Source organism: Citrus clementina, unplaced genomic scaffold (assembly GCF_000493195.1).
Source record: "Citrus clementina cultivar Clemenules unplaced genomic scaffold, Citrus_clementina_v1.0 scaffold_4, whole genome shotgun sequence".
In the NCBI taxonomy this organism is placed as follows: domain Eukaryota; kingdom Viridiplantae; phylum Streptophyta; class Magnoliopsida; order Sapindales; family Rutaceae; genus Citrus; species Citrus x clementina.
Genome location: NW_006262274.1, coordinates 3,114,571 through 3,133,696, shown reverse-complemented (window position 1 = coordinate 3,133,696; position 19,126 = coordinate 3,114,571). Strand labels below are relative to the sequence as shown.

Here is a 19,126-nt window from a genome sequence, read left to right as displayed (position 1 = left end):
TGCACTTACAATGTTGAGTGCAAGGGTTCGAGCCTCCATAAGAGCATTATGGAGGTTAGTTTCAGTTCTTCCTCAATTATCAATTAATTGAGTGGAGACAGTCTCTCCCTTACGAAATGTGAGTGGAGACAGTCTCTCCCTTACGAAATGTGAGTGGAGCAGGCACCCCTCGAATATTAGAGAGAGTTTAAAATATCTGGGCATATACTTCAGTGTGTCAATGTATGATGGTGGTCCCAGTTATATAGTATGATTGTAAATATTAATTGTAATGTCTGATGTAATGTCAGTAATATCTGTGTATAACAGACTTTAATATCTGTGTATAACAGACTTCAAAAAAAAAAAAAAATCTAGTTCCAGACTATATCAACATATAGAAACCAAACCATATGGTCACTTTTTGTTATGTAGTGGCAAAATTCGTTTAAGCAAAAATTCTACCTGTGTCTAAGCACTCTTTATTTTTTTTCCCTATTATTTATTAGGGAAATGGAGACTATGCCATATTCTTTGACATAATTATGTAAAAAGAAGATACTCTGATGTCAAGATCATACAACTAAAGAAGCTTTTTCGGTCACGATTTGATTCCAATACAATTACTTGGTGTCTTTGTGAAGGAATAATAAATCCGTTTATTTTATAATTTGTGTTTATCAAATGTGCATTAGATAAAAAGAAGTTCAAACCAATTTTCTTTCTTGATAAATAAGGTGAGATCTTCTTCTTAATATTTGAAATTATATCTAATTTGTGTGTGTGTGTGTGTGTTTGCTTTTAAATTTATATTTAAAAGTACTGTGAATTTTAAAAACAATCGTTTATATTTAGCAAACCTTACTTTTGAACTGTTGTGTAAATATAAATTACTAAAATAGATATAATATTAAATAAAATTTGTTTACATATTTATAAATTTTGTATATAAAATATTTGTTTATTGTGTATTTATAATAATTGATAACTAAAATAAAGTTTTTGTTTTATTATTTTAATATAATTGGTAATAATAATAACTCTTTAATTTAATAATTTTATTTTCTAATTAAATAAGGATAATTTTTTATTTTTATAATATATGTGCAGACATATATCAAATTGAAATTAAGTACAAAATTGATTCTTAAAATTAGATTTTAAAAATCTACTACTTTCTTTCTTTACAGAATCTGTTTGTAAAATAGAGTGATTTTACCAATTTTTTTAAATACCAAAAATAAAATTAACTTTTAACTTTTTAAAATTACATTTGAGTCTCTAAAAAATAATTCCTAACGAGATGTTGCATCATAATAAGTTATTTGAGCAGTATCTTGACAGATTGTAAATTAAGTATGGATTTACAGGTTCCTAGCAAAATATCTATAATGAATCATATTATGAGCTATCTAACTAACGCTCCACCATAACAGATGGTTGAATCATAATAAAGTTATTTAACTAACATTTAAGTAGTGTTTGTTTTTTTGTCTGAAATCTAAATGAGTTTGAATTTTTCTAAAGTCTGAATAAGTCTGAATACAAAAACTTGAATGACATGTTTATTTTTCTTTTTATAATATATGAATATAAGTAGCATCTTGTTTGTTTTTATAATAAAAAAAATCTTAAACTTAGTTGTTTGACATTTATATCCTTGTAAATTAAAAAAAAAAGAGGATTAGATTTTATAATTTAGAAAATAAATTATTTTACAGAAATATTTTTAGAATATAATATTTGCTTGTCATTATGATATTTTTCTATTCAAATAAAAGTCACAAAAGTTTACATTTTCTATTCAGATGTAAATATCTGAAAATCAAATAGAAATTCCAAAAACCAAACAAGCAAATTTTAGAAAAGGTCTGAAATTAATAAAATTTCAGATTCCAGATATTTAACAAACAACTTCTTAGACATATTATAGGTTAATTAGGGTTCCGAACATTTTGAGAAAATGTTTGAGTAACATTATGATTGAGCTATCTAAATTTAATAGAACCATCCTTGTATGAGTATCTCATAACAGTAGCTAGGGCTGGGCAAAATCGGGTTCGGATCAACTCGATCGGATTTCGGGTTGATCGGATCGAACAAAAACTCATCCGAATTCAACCCGAATTGACAACCCGACCCGATTGGATAAAAAAATCAGGTTTAATTCGGTTCGGATCGGGTTCGGTTAACAATTCCTAATCAATGATTTAACATATGTTATATAATCTATTACACATTACAACTGTTCGTATTTGAACTAAACTCAAAACAAAAATTCGGGCTGCCGCTTGTGGATTTCGAATGGAACTTGGAGGAGAAACTCGGTGATGAAGTGTGTGGAGGCGCGGAGACAGCAGATCGGTAGGTGGTAGCAGCAGATCTAGTTGCGGTCCTCGCGGAGCAGTAGATCGACTGGTGGTTGGCGTCGGCGGTGATTGTGGCAAGCATGTGTTGGCTGCGGCTGTGTGTGTGTGTGTGTGTGTGTTTCTACTTGGCGTTGGCGGTGTTGAGTGTTGACTTGAGGGTGGGGCAGTGACCCATGAGGCGTGAGGGAGGGGAGCAAAGGTTGGTGTGTGCTGTGTGGTCTCTCGTTGAGGCTTGAGGGGGAGGCCGTGAGGCGTGAGGGAGGGGAGTGAGGCTGCTGGGTGCGTTGAGTGTGTGGTCTATTGTTTTTGTGCCTCTATCTCTACTGGTTTTGTGCCTCCATCTTTATGATGTGTGCCGTATACGTGTGTGGTGTGTGAGGCTGTGTAGCGTGTGGTCTGTTGCCCTGTGCTCTGTGGCGTCACTGGTGCTTGACTGCTTGTTGCTGGATGCATGTGTGCTGTAATCAGTGAGGGTTGTTTACTTTCTTCTTTAAGCCAACCCGTTCGGGTTGTCGGATTGGATCGGATTTCACCCGATCCGATTATGATTCGATCGGGTTGGCAACATTTCATCTGATCGGGTATTATGATCAATCCGATCCGATCCGAACTCAATTTATTTCGAATCGGATCGGGTCGGATCGGTTATTTTGCCCACCCCTAACAGTAGCCATGATCGTAGAATAGAAATTAAAAAAAAATAAATAAAAGTACGTGGAGAGAGCAAAATGTGAGAGTGCGCGGAAAACAAAAAGGGAATATGGCTCACGCAGTCCGTTGGAGTCAAAATACAAAGAAAGAAACCATTGAAAAGAAAAAAAAGACCATAAGATTACCGTTTTAACCCTTTCATTTTTCCCCACTTCCAATCTTCCTTCTATCATCCTTCACTCACTCTCCTCTTTTGTTCTCACAAATCATCCACCTCCTGTTCATGGCATCTTCTGCGTAACTCACTGCGTAAGTCACAAATCCAATCACTCTCCTCCTTTCTACTTGTAGCAACATACATACATGCATGTATTAGCCGTATATGTTGTTTACGCATCAGAGGAATACAGATGGAAAAAAAAAAAAGGAACTACTGGGTTTCAGTCATTTGGGTTTTTATTGATAATGTTTTTGTTCTCTTAGTTTTATTGATGATGGGACGAGATTCAAAGATTTAAGCTTAATTTTTTCTTTTGATTTGTGGGTTTCTTATTAAAACTTGAGTTATTGTATGTTCTGTTGATTTTGTGCCATTTTTTTTTCATTTTTTGAACTGGTTTGGTGATTAATTGCTGATTTTGATGGATAAATGTTTGATTTATTGTTTAAACTTTTCATTGTGCAGTGGCAGCTTTCAGAGTTTGTGCTTGATCTGATATGGGTTCTCGCACTTGGGTTAATTATAATATGTTTAGTCCTCTGTTAAGTCAACCTATTGATGAGGGGTTTCTATTATAAGCTTCTGGGCGTGCTTAAATTTTACATTGAGCTCTTAAAACGGGGATGGTTAAATGTTAGGGTTTTGTCAGATATCTGGGGTTGGCGTGAATTTCGGTAATTGAGTTTCTTAATGTTGAAGTTGGCATGGTGAACAGTATAGGATTTTATCGTGTATATGGGTTTGGCTTGAATTTGCGCAATTGATTTGGAATTTCTCACCCCCCTCAAACTTGTGATTTATTGAGCATGTTGGAGAAAGAGGATGACCTGGGTAATCCTAGGGGTAGTTGCCAGCTTCCTGGCTCTCGGAAGATGTTTTGGCGATCAGCCTCATGGTCGTCCTCTCGTACTGCCTCTCAAAACCCCGAAACTGAAGAGAGAGATCTAGCTGATCCGAGTGGTAGCAATATTGTAAACAGTAATGGGCGCCGGTTTCCTGTCCCATTAACTCCACGTTCCCAACAGAATTCAAAGGCACGTTCTTGTTTGCCACCCTTGCAGCCATTATCTATTGCACGTCGGAGCTTAGATGAGTGGCCAAAGGCGAGTTCTGATGATGTTGGTGAGTGGCATCAGCCCCCCACTCCAAGTGGGAACAAGAGCGGTGAGAGACTGAAACTTGATTTATCATCTATTCAGAGAAACTCAGATAAGAATGGTGGGCTGGTGAAGAGGGATAAGATTGCTTTCTTTGATAAAGAATGTTCGAAGGTAGCAGAACATATATATCTTGGAGGGGATGCTGTCGCTAGGGACAGGGATATATTGAAACAGCACGGGATTACCCATATTTTGAACTGTGTGGGCTTTGTATGTCCTGAGTATTTTAAAGCTGATTTTGTCTACAGAACACTGTGGTTGCAGGATAGTCCGTCTGAGGATATCACCAGCATTTTGTATGATGTTTTTGATTATTTTGAAGATGTGAGAGAAAAAGGTGGAAGGGTTTTTGTTCATTGTTGTCAGGGCGTGTCACGGTCCACATCATTGGTAATTGCATATCTAATGTGGAGAGAAGGGCAGAGTTTTGATGATGCTTTTCAATATGTAAAGGCAGCTAGAGGCATTGCTGACCCAAATATGGGTTTTGCTTGCCAGCTGTTACAGTGCCAAAAAAGAGTTCATGCATTCCCCCTTAGCCCCAGTTCATTGTTGAGGATGTACAGGATTGCCCCACACTCCCCATATGATCCTCTGCACCTAGTCCCAAAAATGTTGAATGATCCTACACCATTGGCTCTGGATTCTAGAGGTGCGTTTATTGTTCATATACCCGCTGCAATATATATTTGGATCGGTAAGCATTGTGAGTCTATCATGGAAAGGGATGCTAGAGGAGCCGTTTGTCAACTTGTGCGGTATGAGAGAGCACAAGGACGTATTGTCATCATCAAGGAAGGGGAGGAACCAGGTTATTTTTGGGATGCTTTCTCAAACTTTTTACCTTTGATGGATAAGTCTCGAAATGGAGTGGAGATTAGGGAATCAACTATTAAGATGGTGCCTGGTGAGAGGAAAGTGAACTCATATGATGTTGATTATGAAATTTTCCGCAAAGCTATTATGGGAGGTTTTGTTCCTCCATTTTCATCTTCAGAGAATGAGCACGAAACTCATCTTCCTGCCAGAGAAAGTAGTTGGAGTGCTCTAAGGCGTAAGTTTGCCTCAGGTGATATGAAGGAGTTTGTCTCAGTGCCCAAAATATCTCTATGTCGAGTTTATTCTGAATCTATGATGTTAGTACATTCGTCATCACCGTCATCATCAACATCTTCATTGTTATCTTCGTCTTCTTCTCCCCCTTATCTCTCCCCAGATTCAGTCTGTTCTGATTCAAGTACTAGTTCAAAGTGTTCCTCAGAATCCTCTATGGATTCTCCTTCAGCAGCATCTTGTTCTCTTCCAGTGTCTTCAACTTTGTCTATTTTTTCTAACCTGTCTCTTCATTCATTTAAAAACTCTAGTGAAGATAACAAACCAGAAACTTGTGGTTCTCAGCCTCCTTTGTCACCTGTTAAAAGAATTTCACCATCCCTTGCAGAGCGTAGAGGTAGCTTGTCAAAGTCTTTGAAGCTGCCAGTGATGACTAGTAATGTAAGGGCAAACAGTAGCCTAGATCTTTTGGCCAGTCAAGAAGATGTTGCAAGCAGAAGTGACAATACGTATACTTTGTGTAATTCTGATAGTATAGATATTGTTTTTAAGAGCAAGAGTGCTATTAGAAATGGAGAGGAAGATGCAACTCAAATGTGCAAACTGAAGATATCTCCAAGTAGTGTAGATACTGCTGAATTGTGTCATAAAGTATCCTCCTCTGCAAACAATTGTGTTGATTCTGGGAGAAATTATTCTTGGAGAGAAGGCCTTAAAGCCAATAGGCTGGATGAAAGTGTTCCAGATCATTGTAATCAAATGCAACCTTTGATATATCGCTGGCCCACTTTTGAAAGGGTTGGAAAATTTGACTCGAGTGCTTTGAATTCTAAATCTGCTTTTGCAATTTTTTCTCCTAGTAGAGACTCAGGGAAGAGTGCAGCTAGGGTTCTTTATTTCTGGGTCGGAAGATCTTTCTGTCATGGTAAAAGCCCGATTCAGTTAGACAACAACAAAGAGTTAGGGAATATAGAAGGTAGTGACCAGAATCAATTTGGTTATGACATTCTGACTAGGATGGGTTTGCCGAAGGACACCCCAATAAAGGTATGGAGTCTACATTTCAAGTATTTACTGTTTTGTGTTGTGTATAAGATTAATTCATCTTGCTTTATTTGTTACTTCAGTTGATTATGTATGTTACATAACATACATTGAAGATAAATCGTAGATAAAGGTGGCAATTTTGTTCTATTCCATCATTGCTGTCTTGCTGTACTTCCCAACATGTTGCGTTGCGTCCCGTCAATAACAATGTTTATTTTCATGTTGCAATTTTGGAGTCAGTTTTCTGTTGATGGGGACGCCTCATTCAATATGGTTAAAGTTTGGCTCAAAAATAGTTTCATTTGCATGAAGCCATGCGTACCCGAAGTACTATAATAAGAAATGAACACTAAATAAGAAAACTGTAAAGGGTATAAAATGCTGAGGACTCTCATACTTTAGAGCTTGATGTTCCTTCTCTTCTGCCTACAGCCATCTGAGTAAATTATTTATGTATGCAATATTTTGGACTGTATTGATTATTTCTGAGGTGCTTTAGAGGAAACAAATGCAAATTTAAATGAGATGCTTTTCCATTAACAAGGAAAAATTATAAGGAGAATATATTCTGTTTCTCAGTGTCTTTTTATCTCCAACATGGTTGACTTTCTTTTTATCATCTCAATTCGTTCATTTTCACACTTTTTTTTTTTTTGGCTAAGAAACAAAAGATTAAATAAAACTATAAGAAATATGTACAAGGATTAGGAGGACTACAAATCCACAAAATAAGGACGAGAAGTCCCAAAATAAACAAAACACTTAGAAACTGCAAAGATAAAAATATCCCAAAACCCAAAAACACTAGCTCACTAAGAGTGCATCCCTGTTAAGATATAGAAGCTTCCCAATTTCACACTGTTTACATTCATCATTGAACATTTTAGTTTTGCCCCATCAGGGTTTCTGCACTTTTAGTAATCATACTTTGTTACTTTTTGCTCTGGCACCTATTATTGCTTATCAGTAAACATGAGCATGAGCTTCTTGCTTTACCTGTTCAGTTAAGGTATATAGATGTACATGGTATATGAGTTTACAAAATGGAAAAGAGTCGGAACGCTTGTTATTTTGTTGCTACTTTATATTTTCCTGTGATATTCTGTGTTATGTTCACTTGTGATAAGCTACCAGTACAAATGCTGATTAATTTTTGCAGTTTTATACTCCTGTTCTTAATGTGAGTGTTTAATGTTTGCTACTGAATAGATTATTAAAGAAGATGAAGAGCCAAGGGAGTTTCTTGCATTGTTAAGTACGCCGTAGCACCATGAAGTTCGAAGTAGATTCTTCAACCCATTGGCTTATACTTTTTCAATTTCTTCGGCTAGATAATTTTGCACAGCTCCTTAATTCTGCATCAAAATGAACTCCTCTGGGCAAAACACTGGTATGGAACCCCGTTTCTAATTGTTTATCTTATTAAATTTAGATGCTATTTCTGGGAGTCTAATAGGATGGTAATGAACATGATTCTCGTCTGACTATTGAGTAGTGAATGATCTTTTGCTGCATCCAAGGAATTAAGAAATTCCTGTTTTTGAGCAACTAGTATTTCTGAAAGAAGACGATGAACCTTCTGAGAGAAAGAGGAAATCATTTTAACGCTGCAGCAGGTTGCTAACTGAACTGAATAGATTTTGGTGAAAGATGGCTACTATACCTTTAGGCCAGTCAGGATTTAGTTATGATCCATTTCTATCAGAAAAGTTTTACCCTTTTAGAACAGTTTAACTTTTGATCTTAAATCATATTTTAGCAAGTGCAATCTGCCACCACCCAGGAGTAAAATAAGGAATTTTCTAAGATTTCAGCTATCACATGGTAACCCAAACAAAACACAATTGTTTGTCTTGATTGGGATGCTTCAAAGAACTGCCAAGAGGAAATGTGCTCAGATTTTTTACTTTTTAAGGAATCAATTTCAAACAATTTTAGGCATTACTTGTTTCCTTGATTCATTCTTCCTAGATGGATTTAATGTGTTAATGGCATGAATACATTTCTTTAATGGAACTCTTGTTCTTTCGTCAAAAAACCAATAAATTTGACTAGTCTATTTCTTATGATGTTTGCAGGTTTGCTTCCTTTGTGGCTATTCATCCGGTTGTACAGTAATGTAGCATCTTCGTAACCGACACAGCAAACATTCTTGTATATTTCCTTTATATGCATTTTTTTTTAAAATCCTTTTTCTCTAATTTACATTTGAAATTTACTTGTTTTTTTAATTATGAGGATATGCAGCTTAATCCTCTTCCCTTTCCCTTTCAATCTTTGCACATTGTTACTAGGCTTTTGTTTGGGACTGAGGTGGTGTAGTTGTTACTCCATTGGATGGGAGGTGGTGTAGTTGTTACTCCATTGGATGGGTGTTTATGAAAAAAGAAAATATCGCTTCCTAACCTAAAGTGGGTGTTTATTGGGGGGGCAAAAAAATTAATAATGAACTGTTGTTTTAAAATTAATATACAAACACGCTCTGAGCTATTATTCTTCAATTATTTCTCGATTTTATTACTCTCACTAATAATTAGAAGACCAAAAATTTCTCCCCTACAAAATTGTAAAAAGGCACTATCTGGACAAGTAATTTTATGTGAACTAGATAGTATAATTATTGTTCTCAAGAGCACTAGAAATGGAGTGTTTGTAAACGATCACCTTGCCTAGTGGAGCATCTATTGCCGAGTCATGTAACGTTACAAGAGCACTCTTACGTTAACAATTGTGATTAATCTGTAATAAATTTGACTTGAATGTTTTGAATTCTAACCGCAATTTTCTGAACCATTAGTAAAAGTAGGCACGTAATCATAACAAGTTTCAAGTTTGTAATATATGAATTATAATGGACAAAATAAGATTACCCATTAATGAAAAAAAATAATAATTTAAAAGATGGGAAATGATAAAATACGACTTATTGTTTTCATAAATTAATCATTTCCATACCCATACATTTCATAACTACTATGTTAACTCTCAGACGCTTGTGTATGTTTTGTTATTTTACCTCTAATACGGTAAAAACCAAAAATTTATCGATAACAATTTGTAAGAGTAAATTAGTAAAAGACAAAAAAAGTCGAACGTTAGCAAATTTTTTGAATCATTCGATTCTTGCTGCCCAAATGGCTCATAACCAAACCGACATATTTTGGTTCGGTTCTATTCAAACCGAACCGAATGCCATCTTAATAGATTATAGATAGTGTGTGTTCTTTTATCTTAACCATATATATATATATATATATATTGCTTCATTTATAATCAGTGAAATATTAAGCTCTATGGTCAACATTAGATACCTTCTGTTTGCCTTATTACTAACGTTTGTATATCATTAAATTGCTAATTGAATGAGGTAAGGTAAAAAGCCAAATTTTAGAATCTAAAACGACCGCTACATTTTCTTATGTTCAACTTTTTCGGTAGTTTTTTATGATCTTAAACTTCCCAAACAAAAGTAATTACTACCAGACTATGCATGGGCATTGGAAACACACAAAATTTTAGTTACAAGAGCTGCCAAAGTAACTAGGTATTTTAATTATTGTCTTTACGCATGGTCATTTAGAACAAATTAACTTAATCGCAAATCAAGGATTTTATTAGTTTCCAGTAAATGCACATGGGGAACCAACAAATTGGCATGCAGCTAGCTAATTGCCAACTTTTCCTTGGAATATTAAAGGTTGATCATCAGTTTTAGAACATGTCTATAAATATGGGAGATTGTCAATTTTCCCGCTACAGTAATTAATATATATCATTTCCCCTCTTACTGTTTTTATAATGGCCAAAAACCCCATGATAGCATAAATTTACAATATTACCCTTATTTTTAACTACTCTTTTATTTATATTTATTATAAATTAAATAAATTACATGAATAAAAACTAAATAAAAAATTAAGCATAAAAAACAAGAAATATATGTTTGATATGAAAAAAAATAATAATAAAATTTTTTTCTTGTACTTATTTATTTTGTGAAAATTTTCTTATAATAAATATATAAGAAAGTTATTATAAAATGATAAAAAAAATTATTATAAGAAAATTTGAATGACAAATAAAAATTTATTATAAGATAAATAATAAAATATTTTGCCTATACTTTTTACATTTAATTTTAAAATATTACAAAATGTTTATTATAAAAAATGTTCACAAAATAAATAATTACAAGAAAAAAATTTTATTATTAATTTTTTTCTCATATCAAAACATATATTTCTTGTTTTTAATATTTAATTTTTTTTATTTAGTTTATATTCATGTAATTTATTTAATTTATAATAAATATAAATAAAAAGAGTAGTTAAAAATAAGGGTAATATTGTAAACTTATGCTATCAAGGGGGTTTTTGGCCATTATAAAAACAACAAGGGGGGAAATGGTATATGTTGATTACTGTAGAGGGAAAATTGGCAATCCCCTTATAAATATACACGAAATATTAATTATTAGTGAACTTTACAAGCAATTTTAGGTTATGTTATCTACCACACACAAACTGCCACTAAGATACCCCTGCATCAACATTAAATTTGTTTGGTGGGGAAGCGGCTTGTCAAACATTAAGAACACCCTGCGACTACTACCAAATAACATGAGAAAACCTGAAATAAAAAAGAACGGTAAGAGGAGTCGGAAGTTTTTCCGGTGATAACCCTCCGACGCTCAAATTAGTTTATGCATTTACGGAAAAATAAAATGTCATTTCTAGTTTTTATGAATAAATAATCTTAAGTAAATGGAATATAAAAATAAAAAATGAGAAAGAAAGTTGAACCTCTCCTAACATGATTTTCTTGTGTTTTTATAAACATCCACCCCTCAGATCGTGGTAATAAATAACCATTAATAAATTAAATTCATGCCCTGATTTTTTGAAGGAGATCTGTAGCAGTTATTTTGACTGAGTCTTGCTTCCTGGTGACTTGGTCCAATGTCTCCTCAAACCCATCTGCTCGAGGTCACCAGAATTGCCACCTAATCAAGATAGCCTGCTCAAGATCATAAGATTTACCTCCTGGTCGAGGTGGTCTGCTCATTGTCTCAAAATTACCTCATATTAGCCTATCAACCATCTGCTCACTTTTTATTTCGAGGAGATAATGGTCACCCTATTTTATTTCCCCAAAACCAGTCCATTAATTTCTAGTATTGAGAGTGAAACGAATTAAGACTGAAAACTCTAAAGTTTATAATTTTTTAGAAACTTAAAACTTTAAGCAACTTATTTTGCTTCCTCTGTTGACTGCGCTAAAGGGTGAATAGGTATCGTCAGTTTAAGGCTTTATGTCTTATCTAGAGCAAGTTTCAAGACTTTTAACCTTTAATTGACTTAAGGAATTTTAAGCCACTCTTATCAGTTTAAGGTCTTATACCTTATTTGAAATAGGCTTTTAACCTTGTACTAACTTAAGTAACTTTAAACAACTCTCGTCAATTTAAGGTTTTGTGCCTTATCTAGAGCATGTTTGAAGGCTTTTAACTTTTTACCAATTTAAGTAATTTTAAAAAAGAAAAGAAAAAGAATGAATGTATTTTTTTTTTAATTACTGTGTTGCCTTCTATTTGCCTTCCTTGCTTCTAATCTAGCTTACTCAGCATATCATTTTATAAGCTTAACAAGACATTTAGATTTTCTATAACTCATGAAAATTGTGAGTAGAGAAATAACATAACTAATTTAGACATTCGAATTTAGTACGATTGTGTTTTTTCATCCGGTTGAGAATGCTACTCATATCTCTGAGTGCAGATATGAGATGAGAATTGACCAGATTATTAATAGACAGCAGGTCCTTATACGAGCTGAAGTTGACCAAAGCTATCTCAACTCGCAGTTTCGACCTCTCATTTATCTCGTAGACTATGCTCCAAGAAACTGAAATATAACAGATTAGATAAACAACAAAAATTGTAAAAGGATATACAATGGATAGTGAACAACTTGGAGTGAAAAACGAGAAGGAACGCGAAATTCTCTTTTGGATATACGGGCTACTTGACTCTAATTATTCCCAGTAAAAAAAACTTATTCTTTCAGTTACCCCCTGAAGTAGGAAGATTAACAATGGGTTTTCTTTGCTTTAAACTGCTTGTGAAGTAGTACCATCCAACATCTTTTGGGCTGCTCTTTAGCTGGTACAAATTCTTTATTTCTTCCACGGAGGGCTCACCCCTTTCGTACCTCTAATAAGGGACATACAACCCAGAGAGAACTCTTTATCCATTGGGGTTAAGCTGACTAGAAGATATGCTTAATCTTCCTAATATCTTGGAAAAATAAGGTTGGAGAGGTAATCTAACCGCAAGTTTAAAGCATTTTAAGTAAATGGTGACATATCCCTTTGGGGGTCGACTAGAGGTATTAACTTTACCAGGTATCCTTAGTTCAACATCATCTGGAATGCCATATACTGCTCTAAGGCTTTCCAATTCCTCTTGGGTGGTCTCACAATTCATAAAGTCAATAAAATAAGACTAAGCTTCAACCCTGTAACTAGTTTTGGCTTCCTTTGCCGGCCGAGGTTCCTCAGAGGAACTCCCTTCACTGGCCTCATCTTCACCAGCACTTAGTGTTCTACTAGTACCGAGATTTTCACCAGAACTAGTTTCTTCCCCATCAACCTCTTCATGAGGACTATCTGCCCTAGATGAAAAAGAGATTTATGGGGACATTCTCTTAGGAATCCCTCTAAACCTAGATAAACTGAACTCTTCTACGGGAGTTTGTAGATTAGGGTTTTGCCTCTTAGACCGATCATGCAATACACTCGGTTCCTCTCTACTATCAAGGTCTATCGTCCAGTGCTTTCCTTTAGGCATTGTAACAAGAAAAACCAAAAACCCAAACAAAAAGGAAAAACAGTGACACACAAAATATCCAAGTGAGATTAAGGCAATGAGTTTAGGAAACAATACCTAGAAATATGTGAATTGGTGTGACAAGTGCGGCATTTGTGGCAACAAGGGGGAAACTCTTATCAAGAGATTAAAAGTAAAACTAAGTCGAAGCAGAAGAGATAAAAGAAAGGGAAGAGAAAGAAAGGGGAAATTCAAAATTTATAAAAAAAAGGGAAAAGGCGTTTGAAATGACGTCGCGATAATTTGAAAGGACATGCCGGTTTGAAGAGATGCGCTAAGAAACCCAAAAGCCACCACTCGAAGCTTAAACACTTGGCCCAGATTTAGCCATGTCACATCTATTTAATGCAACAAGATTGAAAATCAGGTCATTGCTTCCTGACTAAGTTTATAGTTTCTAGTCTTGTTTCGTTTTACTCCAAATACTAGAAACAGGGGAACTGATGTTTGAGGAATAGAAAGAAAGTCACTTAGAATGAGGAGAAGGTTCCAGTGTATTGCGAGGAGACCAAAATCATGTTGCATGGTTTTGGTTTATAACTTAGGTCAAAGACCTTTACTCAAAAGTTCATCCGTAACGTCTCGGCACGTTCTACTATAACGTTTAAAGCATGATTAGACGTTATAATGGCAGCTCAATAACTATGCAAAAGGACATATTAACTCTTATATTCAGGTGACACAATTAATTTGATAACGGCCTCGCATTGAAAAAACAATCGATACTTGCGGTTGTCTATAAGAATCGAGAAGGATCCTTAAAAGTGGGTCTTTTTCCAGCTAAGAGAAGATGAGATTAAAGAGAAAATACTTAAGTCGTAAGTGTGCGAGATTACTGTTTTTTTAAAAAGAAAAACTCAATTACTGACTTGAGCGTTAGGGAATTTTTGCTGGAAATTTTTTTTGGCACCCCTGACATTTTTCTATTGTTGTAGATTAAAAGAAGTATCAATACAACTTAGATCTCACTATAGCAGCAAGAGACAATGTCCCATCAAAAGCAAATTAAAGCGTTAACGAGACAATCTGGTCGCCATCATCAGGTCGACCAGATTTCAGCATCAATAAAAGCCTTGAAAATCTGAATGAAACATGCGTTCAGAAAAATGAAAACAAAAACTTGGTGCTGAATCCTATATCTCCGTTAAATGTGACTGAAATCCCTCTCTTTCTTTCTGATCATGAATTAACCACTCGAAAGTGTTACACATGTAATGGCTATAATACTGGTCACCACTGTATGGCTGACGTTCCAAACTAGACTTGTCCTTGTTATTGCAAGGGGAAAATGACCAAAGAGTGGTCTTATGTTAATTTGTCCGACAACTGCGAGCACGGGGACAGTGACCGATGGCAGTGGGTTTGTAAAAGGGGTGGTGACTTATATGATGACCATGGATAATTAGAAGGTTTCACCTATGTCCACTATTTCTTCCATTACTTTGTTGGACAAATTTAATGTTAAGGATGTGGGTGGACTTGAGGAGAAGGTTGTCAATTTGAGTGTGAATGAGGGATACAAACCTTTATATCATTTATTGATGTTACTAGTACTCCATACATATTTGTGATATGTGTACAATATTTTCAATTTAATTTGTTGTTATTGGTAGGGTTTGAAGCTGTTGAAGGCATCTCTGGACTGCAGAACAGTTTTAACTAGTGTTTTCCTTGGGGGAACTAATGTTTGAATGATAAAGGGGGATAGCCATGATGCTTGAAGCATATCGTTTTGCTCTAGAGATTGAAATAAGCCGGTTATGTTTTTGACATATGAACAATTATTAATGTTTATTGTCTGAACTTTTCTGGATCGACTGTGTCTATTTTACTATTAGTATTTCTCCTTTGTAAAAGTTATGATAAACTTGTATGCTAAGTTGATTTCCTAAATTCATACTTGGAAAGATTAATCATTCTACCTTATTAATTAGATGTTGCTAATATTCTTTTGAATATTATATATCCCAATAAATAGTATAATGTTCAATTAGAGACCAACGATTGGGCTGTTGTGGTATTGCAAATGAATAAGTTTTTAAAGCTACACCAGATATTAACGTGTAACATAAAGTGATAGACTTAAAATTCCGAGTAAACGAATATTTTATACACAAAAAGAGGTCTATAATATTGATACTTAAGAAAATGTGCTTCGCTTGGTACATTAGGTCTGGTAATTAGCTTTAATGTGTTTGTATGTATATGCATGTATATTTACAATTACTAGCCATAAACACACGGCAAAATAGCCATGGCAGGGACTTCAAATGTGAGGTTGAAGCTTCTCATTGGCACAAACGCTCGTGAAACTTCTATTTGTTGAAGCTGGCAAAAGCACTGTTGATTTTTCCTACCTTTTTTTCTTTGCCTGTTGGCACTGCTGTGAAGCTGCAGTTAAGAAAGAAAAACATGGTGGGTTGCCTTAGTAACCTTTATGGTAGCATTGGCAATCTCAACGAAACATACACGCAACAAAATCAAATCAAGAACTCGGTGTTGAATCCCAAATCATTTTAACATAATGTTGCTGAAATCCCTCTTTTGTTCTCTGATCATGAATCAAACACGTCAAATACTCCAAAGGTTTTACGTATGTCCTTACTAATACAGTTTGTTTTTGTTTATTGATGGCCTAGGTTTGAGGTTGGAAATGAGGGAAGTTATGAAGAGCAAAGTTTTGAAGATAAATTTGGAATCCAAATGTTAGACTACTCAAAATATTCCTCTGTACTTTATTATATGGGTAGTAAATGTCTCTAAATATTGTTAACGATGTTCACTGAAACGAGATATGTTTTTGAAATTGAGAACAAAAATCATGAAAATATTTTTTTTTTCAGTTTTCGGAAGGAAAAATTAATTAATAACGTATGCATAATTAATGCGGCATGAACAACTCCTTGTTTTCTACCAAATTGATCTATTTGCATTCATGTACGTAACTAATGAAGTCATGGTTACGCCTTTTCCTATATATTTTGTACATGATATTGATGAATTATTAGAAACAGATTTAATTTAGTGCATGTTTAAAAACACACTGAGCACTGAGCAGCAATGGCAGCGTCAAAAGTGAGGTTGAAGCTTCTTATAGACAAGAAGGGTTGCAAAGTTCTATTTGCTGAAGCTGGCAAAGACTTTGTAGAGTTTCTATTTTACCTTCTTTCATTGCCTGTTGGCACCATTGTTAAGCTCTTAAGAGAGAAATATATGGTTGGTTGCCTAAGTAGCCTTTATCAAAGCATTGAAACTCTAAGCGAAACGTCTATGCAACAAAACAGACACAAGAATTCTGTGTTGAATCCTAGATCTCCATTTGACTTCTCCGAGATCCCTTTCTTACTGTCTCGTCAAGAATCTAACACTCGAAAGTTTTATTCGTGTCCTAATATTGGTAATCAAAATAATCAACCCACCGTTTTTGGTTATAGTAATCACGATGGTGGTTGCTTCACTACTGATCACTTTTACGTAGCTGATGTTCTGAATTTGGTTAGTCCTGGTTTCAATGCTACCATGAGCTGTGAGTTGTCATACATTTCTCCGGTGGTGGGATTCAAACAATGTTGCGGCGGTGGCTGAGGGTGCTTTTTTTAAAGGGGTTGGTGACTAATTAAATGATAATGGATAATTTGGAGGTGATGCCTATGTCTACTATTTGTTCTCTTACTTTGCTTAACAAATTTAACGTCAAAGATGTGGGCGGACTTGAGGAGAAAGTTGTCGATGTGGGCATGAACGAGTTATGCATGTTGATTATCCATTTATGGCCCTTTAATTGACAAAAAACATGAGCGATTCTAACAAAGGGATCCACACTGAGAGATCCCTTGCCTGATAATTTCTATATTATCTGTAAAATCTAAGAAGAAATTCTTGTTTGATATGATTGTTCACCTTGGTCTGATATATATATGCTTGTTCTGTCTATTTCAATTTTTGTAGGGTTTGAGGCTGCTTAAGGCATCTTTGGAGTGCAAGACTGTTTTAACAAGTGTTTTCCTTGGTAATTAATAAATACCTAATTGGAATTGTCAATGTGGGAGCTAGAGCCATATCCCATATATTTGAAGCTTTTCTAATTTTGGATGTTGAAAGAGGGTCCTATTAACAAGTTTGTAAAGCTGTTTGTGTTCTGTTTTTATTCTTGTTTTCTGTTTTTGGCTACTGCGTTCCTTTTATCAGTAAACATTTTCAACTTTTTTTGACTGTTTCGGATGGTAACAATCTTGTTGGAAGGTTTAATCATCGACACATCTATGTTTATTCAGAATGGCCTATCTAATTCTATTTAGTTTATATTTCTTGAAAACGTAAATCTGATGACAAAAATATTATATCATAGTGAAGCTTGAATCTGAAAATGAAGCTGCTGAAGGTATCATTACCGCATTAGAATGTCCCTCAGTAGTACATACATAAACGTTTTCCTAAACCGAAAGGGTTTGTATGGAAATACTTGTCCGACAAAAATACTGCTTCCCACAACCACTATTAACAAGGAGATCAGAATCCATTTTCCATACGGTAATCGTATTTATACAAATCCTATATAAACGCTAGCCTAGTGGCTTCCCAATTCAGTCATCATCATTAATCAGTTCCTAACAAATCAATAAATTTCTCTATCAAAATCCTTTCAAATTCCAATAACAATAAGATGTCGTCGTCGTCGGAGAATAATAGTAAGAAGATGATAATTCTGAAGAGTTCGGACGGGGAGACGTTCGAGGTGGAGGAGACGGTGGCGTTGCAGTCGCAGACGATCAGGCACATGGTGGAGGACGACTGTGCGGACAGCGTGATCCCGCTGCCGAACGTGACGGGCACGATTCTCTCCATGGTCGTAGAATACTGCAAGAAGCACGTGGAGGCGGCGGCGGCAGCAGCGGGGGGTGACAATGACGTCAAGAACTGGGACCGTGATTTCGTGAAGGTTGACCAAGAGACCCTCTTAGACCTACTCCTGGCAGCGAACTATCTGAACATCAAGGACCTGCTGGAGCTGACCTGCCAAGCTACCGCCGACATGATAAAGGACAAGTCTCCTGAGGAGGTCCGCAGGATATTCCACATCAATAACGACTTCACTCCTCAGGAAGAACAAGAGATTCGGAGGGAGAACCAATGGGCTTTTGAGTGACTTATACATTTATCACTGCTTATAGCTGGGCTCATTAATTAATTAACTAATTAGTGATAGAGTATTAGAGTGGTTTTTTTAGGTGTTGTAGTTTTCTTTTTCCAGTGAATTTGTTGTTGCTAATGCTACCTCGATCTTATCTTTAGTCAACCTTGTTTTTATTGTCATAATAACAGAAATAAATTCAATATGACTCAGACTGGAATGGAAGAGAGAATCATTGAAGCTAAGAAAGCTGCTTTAATTATTAATTATTTGGTACTTAAGATAACTGCTTGTCTAAGCGTAATTAAGCCCAAACAGAACGTTAATACAAAGCATTATTATTCTTCAAATGGCCCACTCAGGTTGCTTTGATCCGTAGGCTTTTTTTCTCATCTTTTTACATCTTAATTAAATTCGCGCTCCAAAAAAATAAAAAATTAAGCAATTCTAACGACGATTCGACTTAATATATCGGATGACGAAAAGAAACTTGAAAATTTATGATAGATTGAATCTTGAAGTGAACAAATATCGAAATTGTGTTTCAAACTTCGAATATATTTACATAAGGTTCAATGGCTCTTGGTTTTTGTAACCAACGGTCCTTTCAGTATTCGATGAAATAAATGA

At 35.1% G+C, this 19,126-nt stretch overlaps 2 protein-coding genes across 2 annotated transcripts; both read left to right on the top strand.

Moving 5' to 3' along the window:
- Nucleotides 1–3,150: 3,150 nt before the first annotated feature.
- Nucleotides 3,151–8,913, top strand: LOC18045052 (protein-tyrosine-phosphatase MKP1). The gene is made up of 4 exons (XM_006436037.2): nt 3,151–3,308; nt 3,685–6,479; nt 7,689–7,869; nt 8,558–8,913. Exons 2-3 carry the CDS (start codon nt 4,026–4,028, stop codon nt 7,743–7,745), a joined length of 2,511 nt encoding a protein of 836 aa, XP_006436100.1. The 5' UTR covers nt 3,151–3,308; nt 3,685–4,025; the 3' UTR covers nt 7,746–7,869; nt 8,558–8,913.
- Nucleotides 8,914–17,974: 9,061 nt separating this feature from the next.
- Nucleotides 17,975–18,550, top strand: LOC18045050 (SKP1-like protein 1). Its single transcript, XM_006436035.2, has one exon. It carries the CDS (start codon nt 18,029–18,031, stop codon nt 18,509–18,511), a length of 483 nt encoding a protein of 160 aa, XP_006436098.1. The 5' UTR covers nt 17,975–18,028; the 3' UTR covers nt 18,512–18,550.
- Nucleotides 18,551–19,126: the final 576 nt, after the last annotated feature.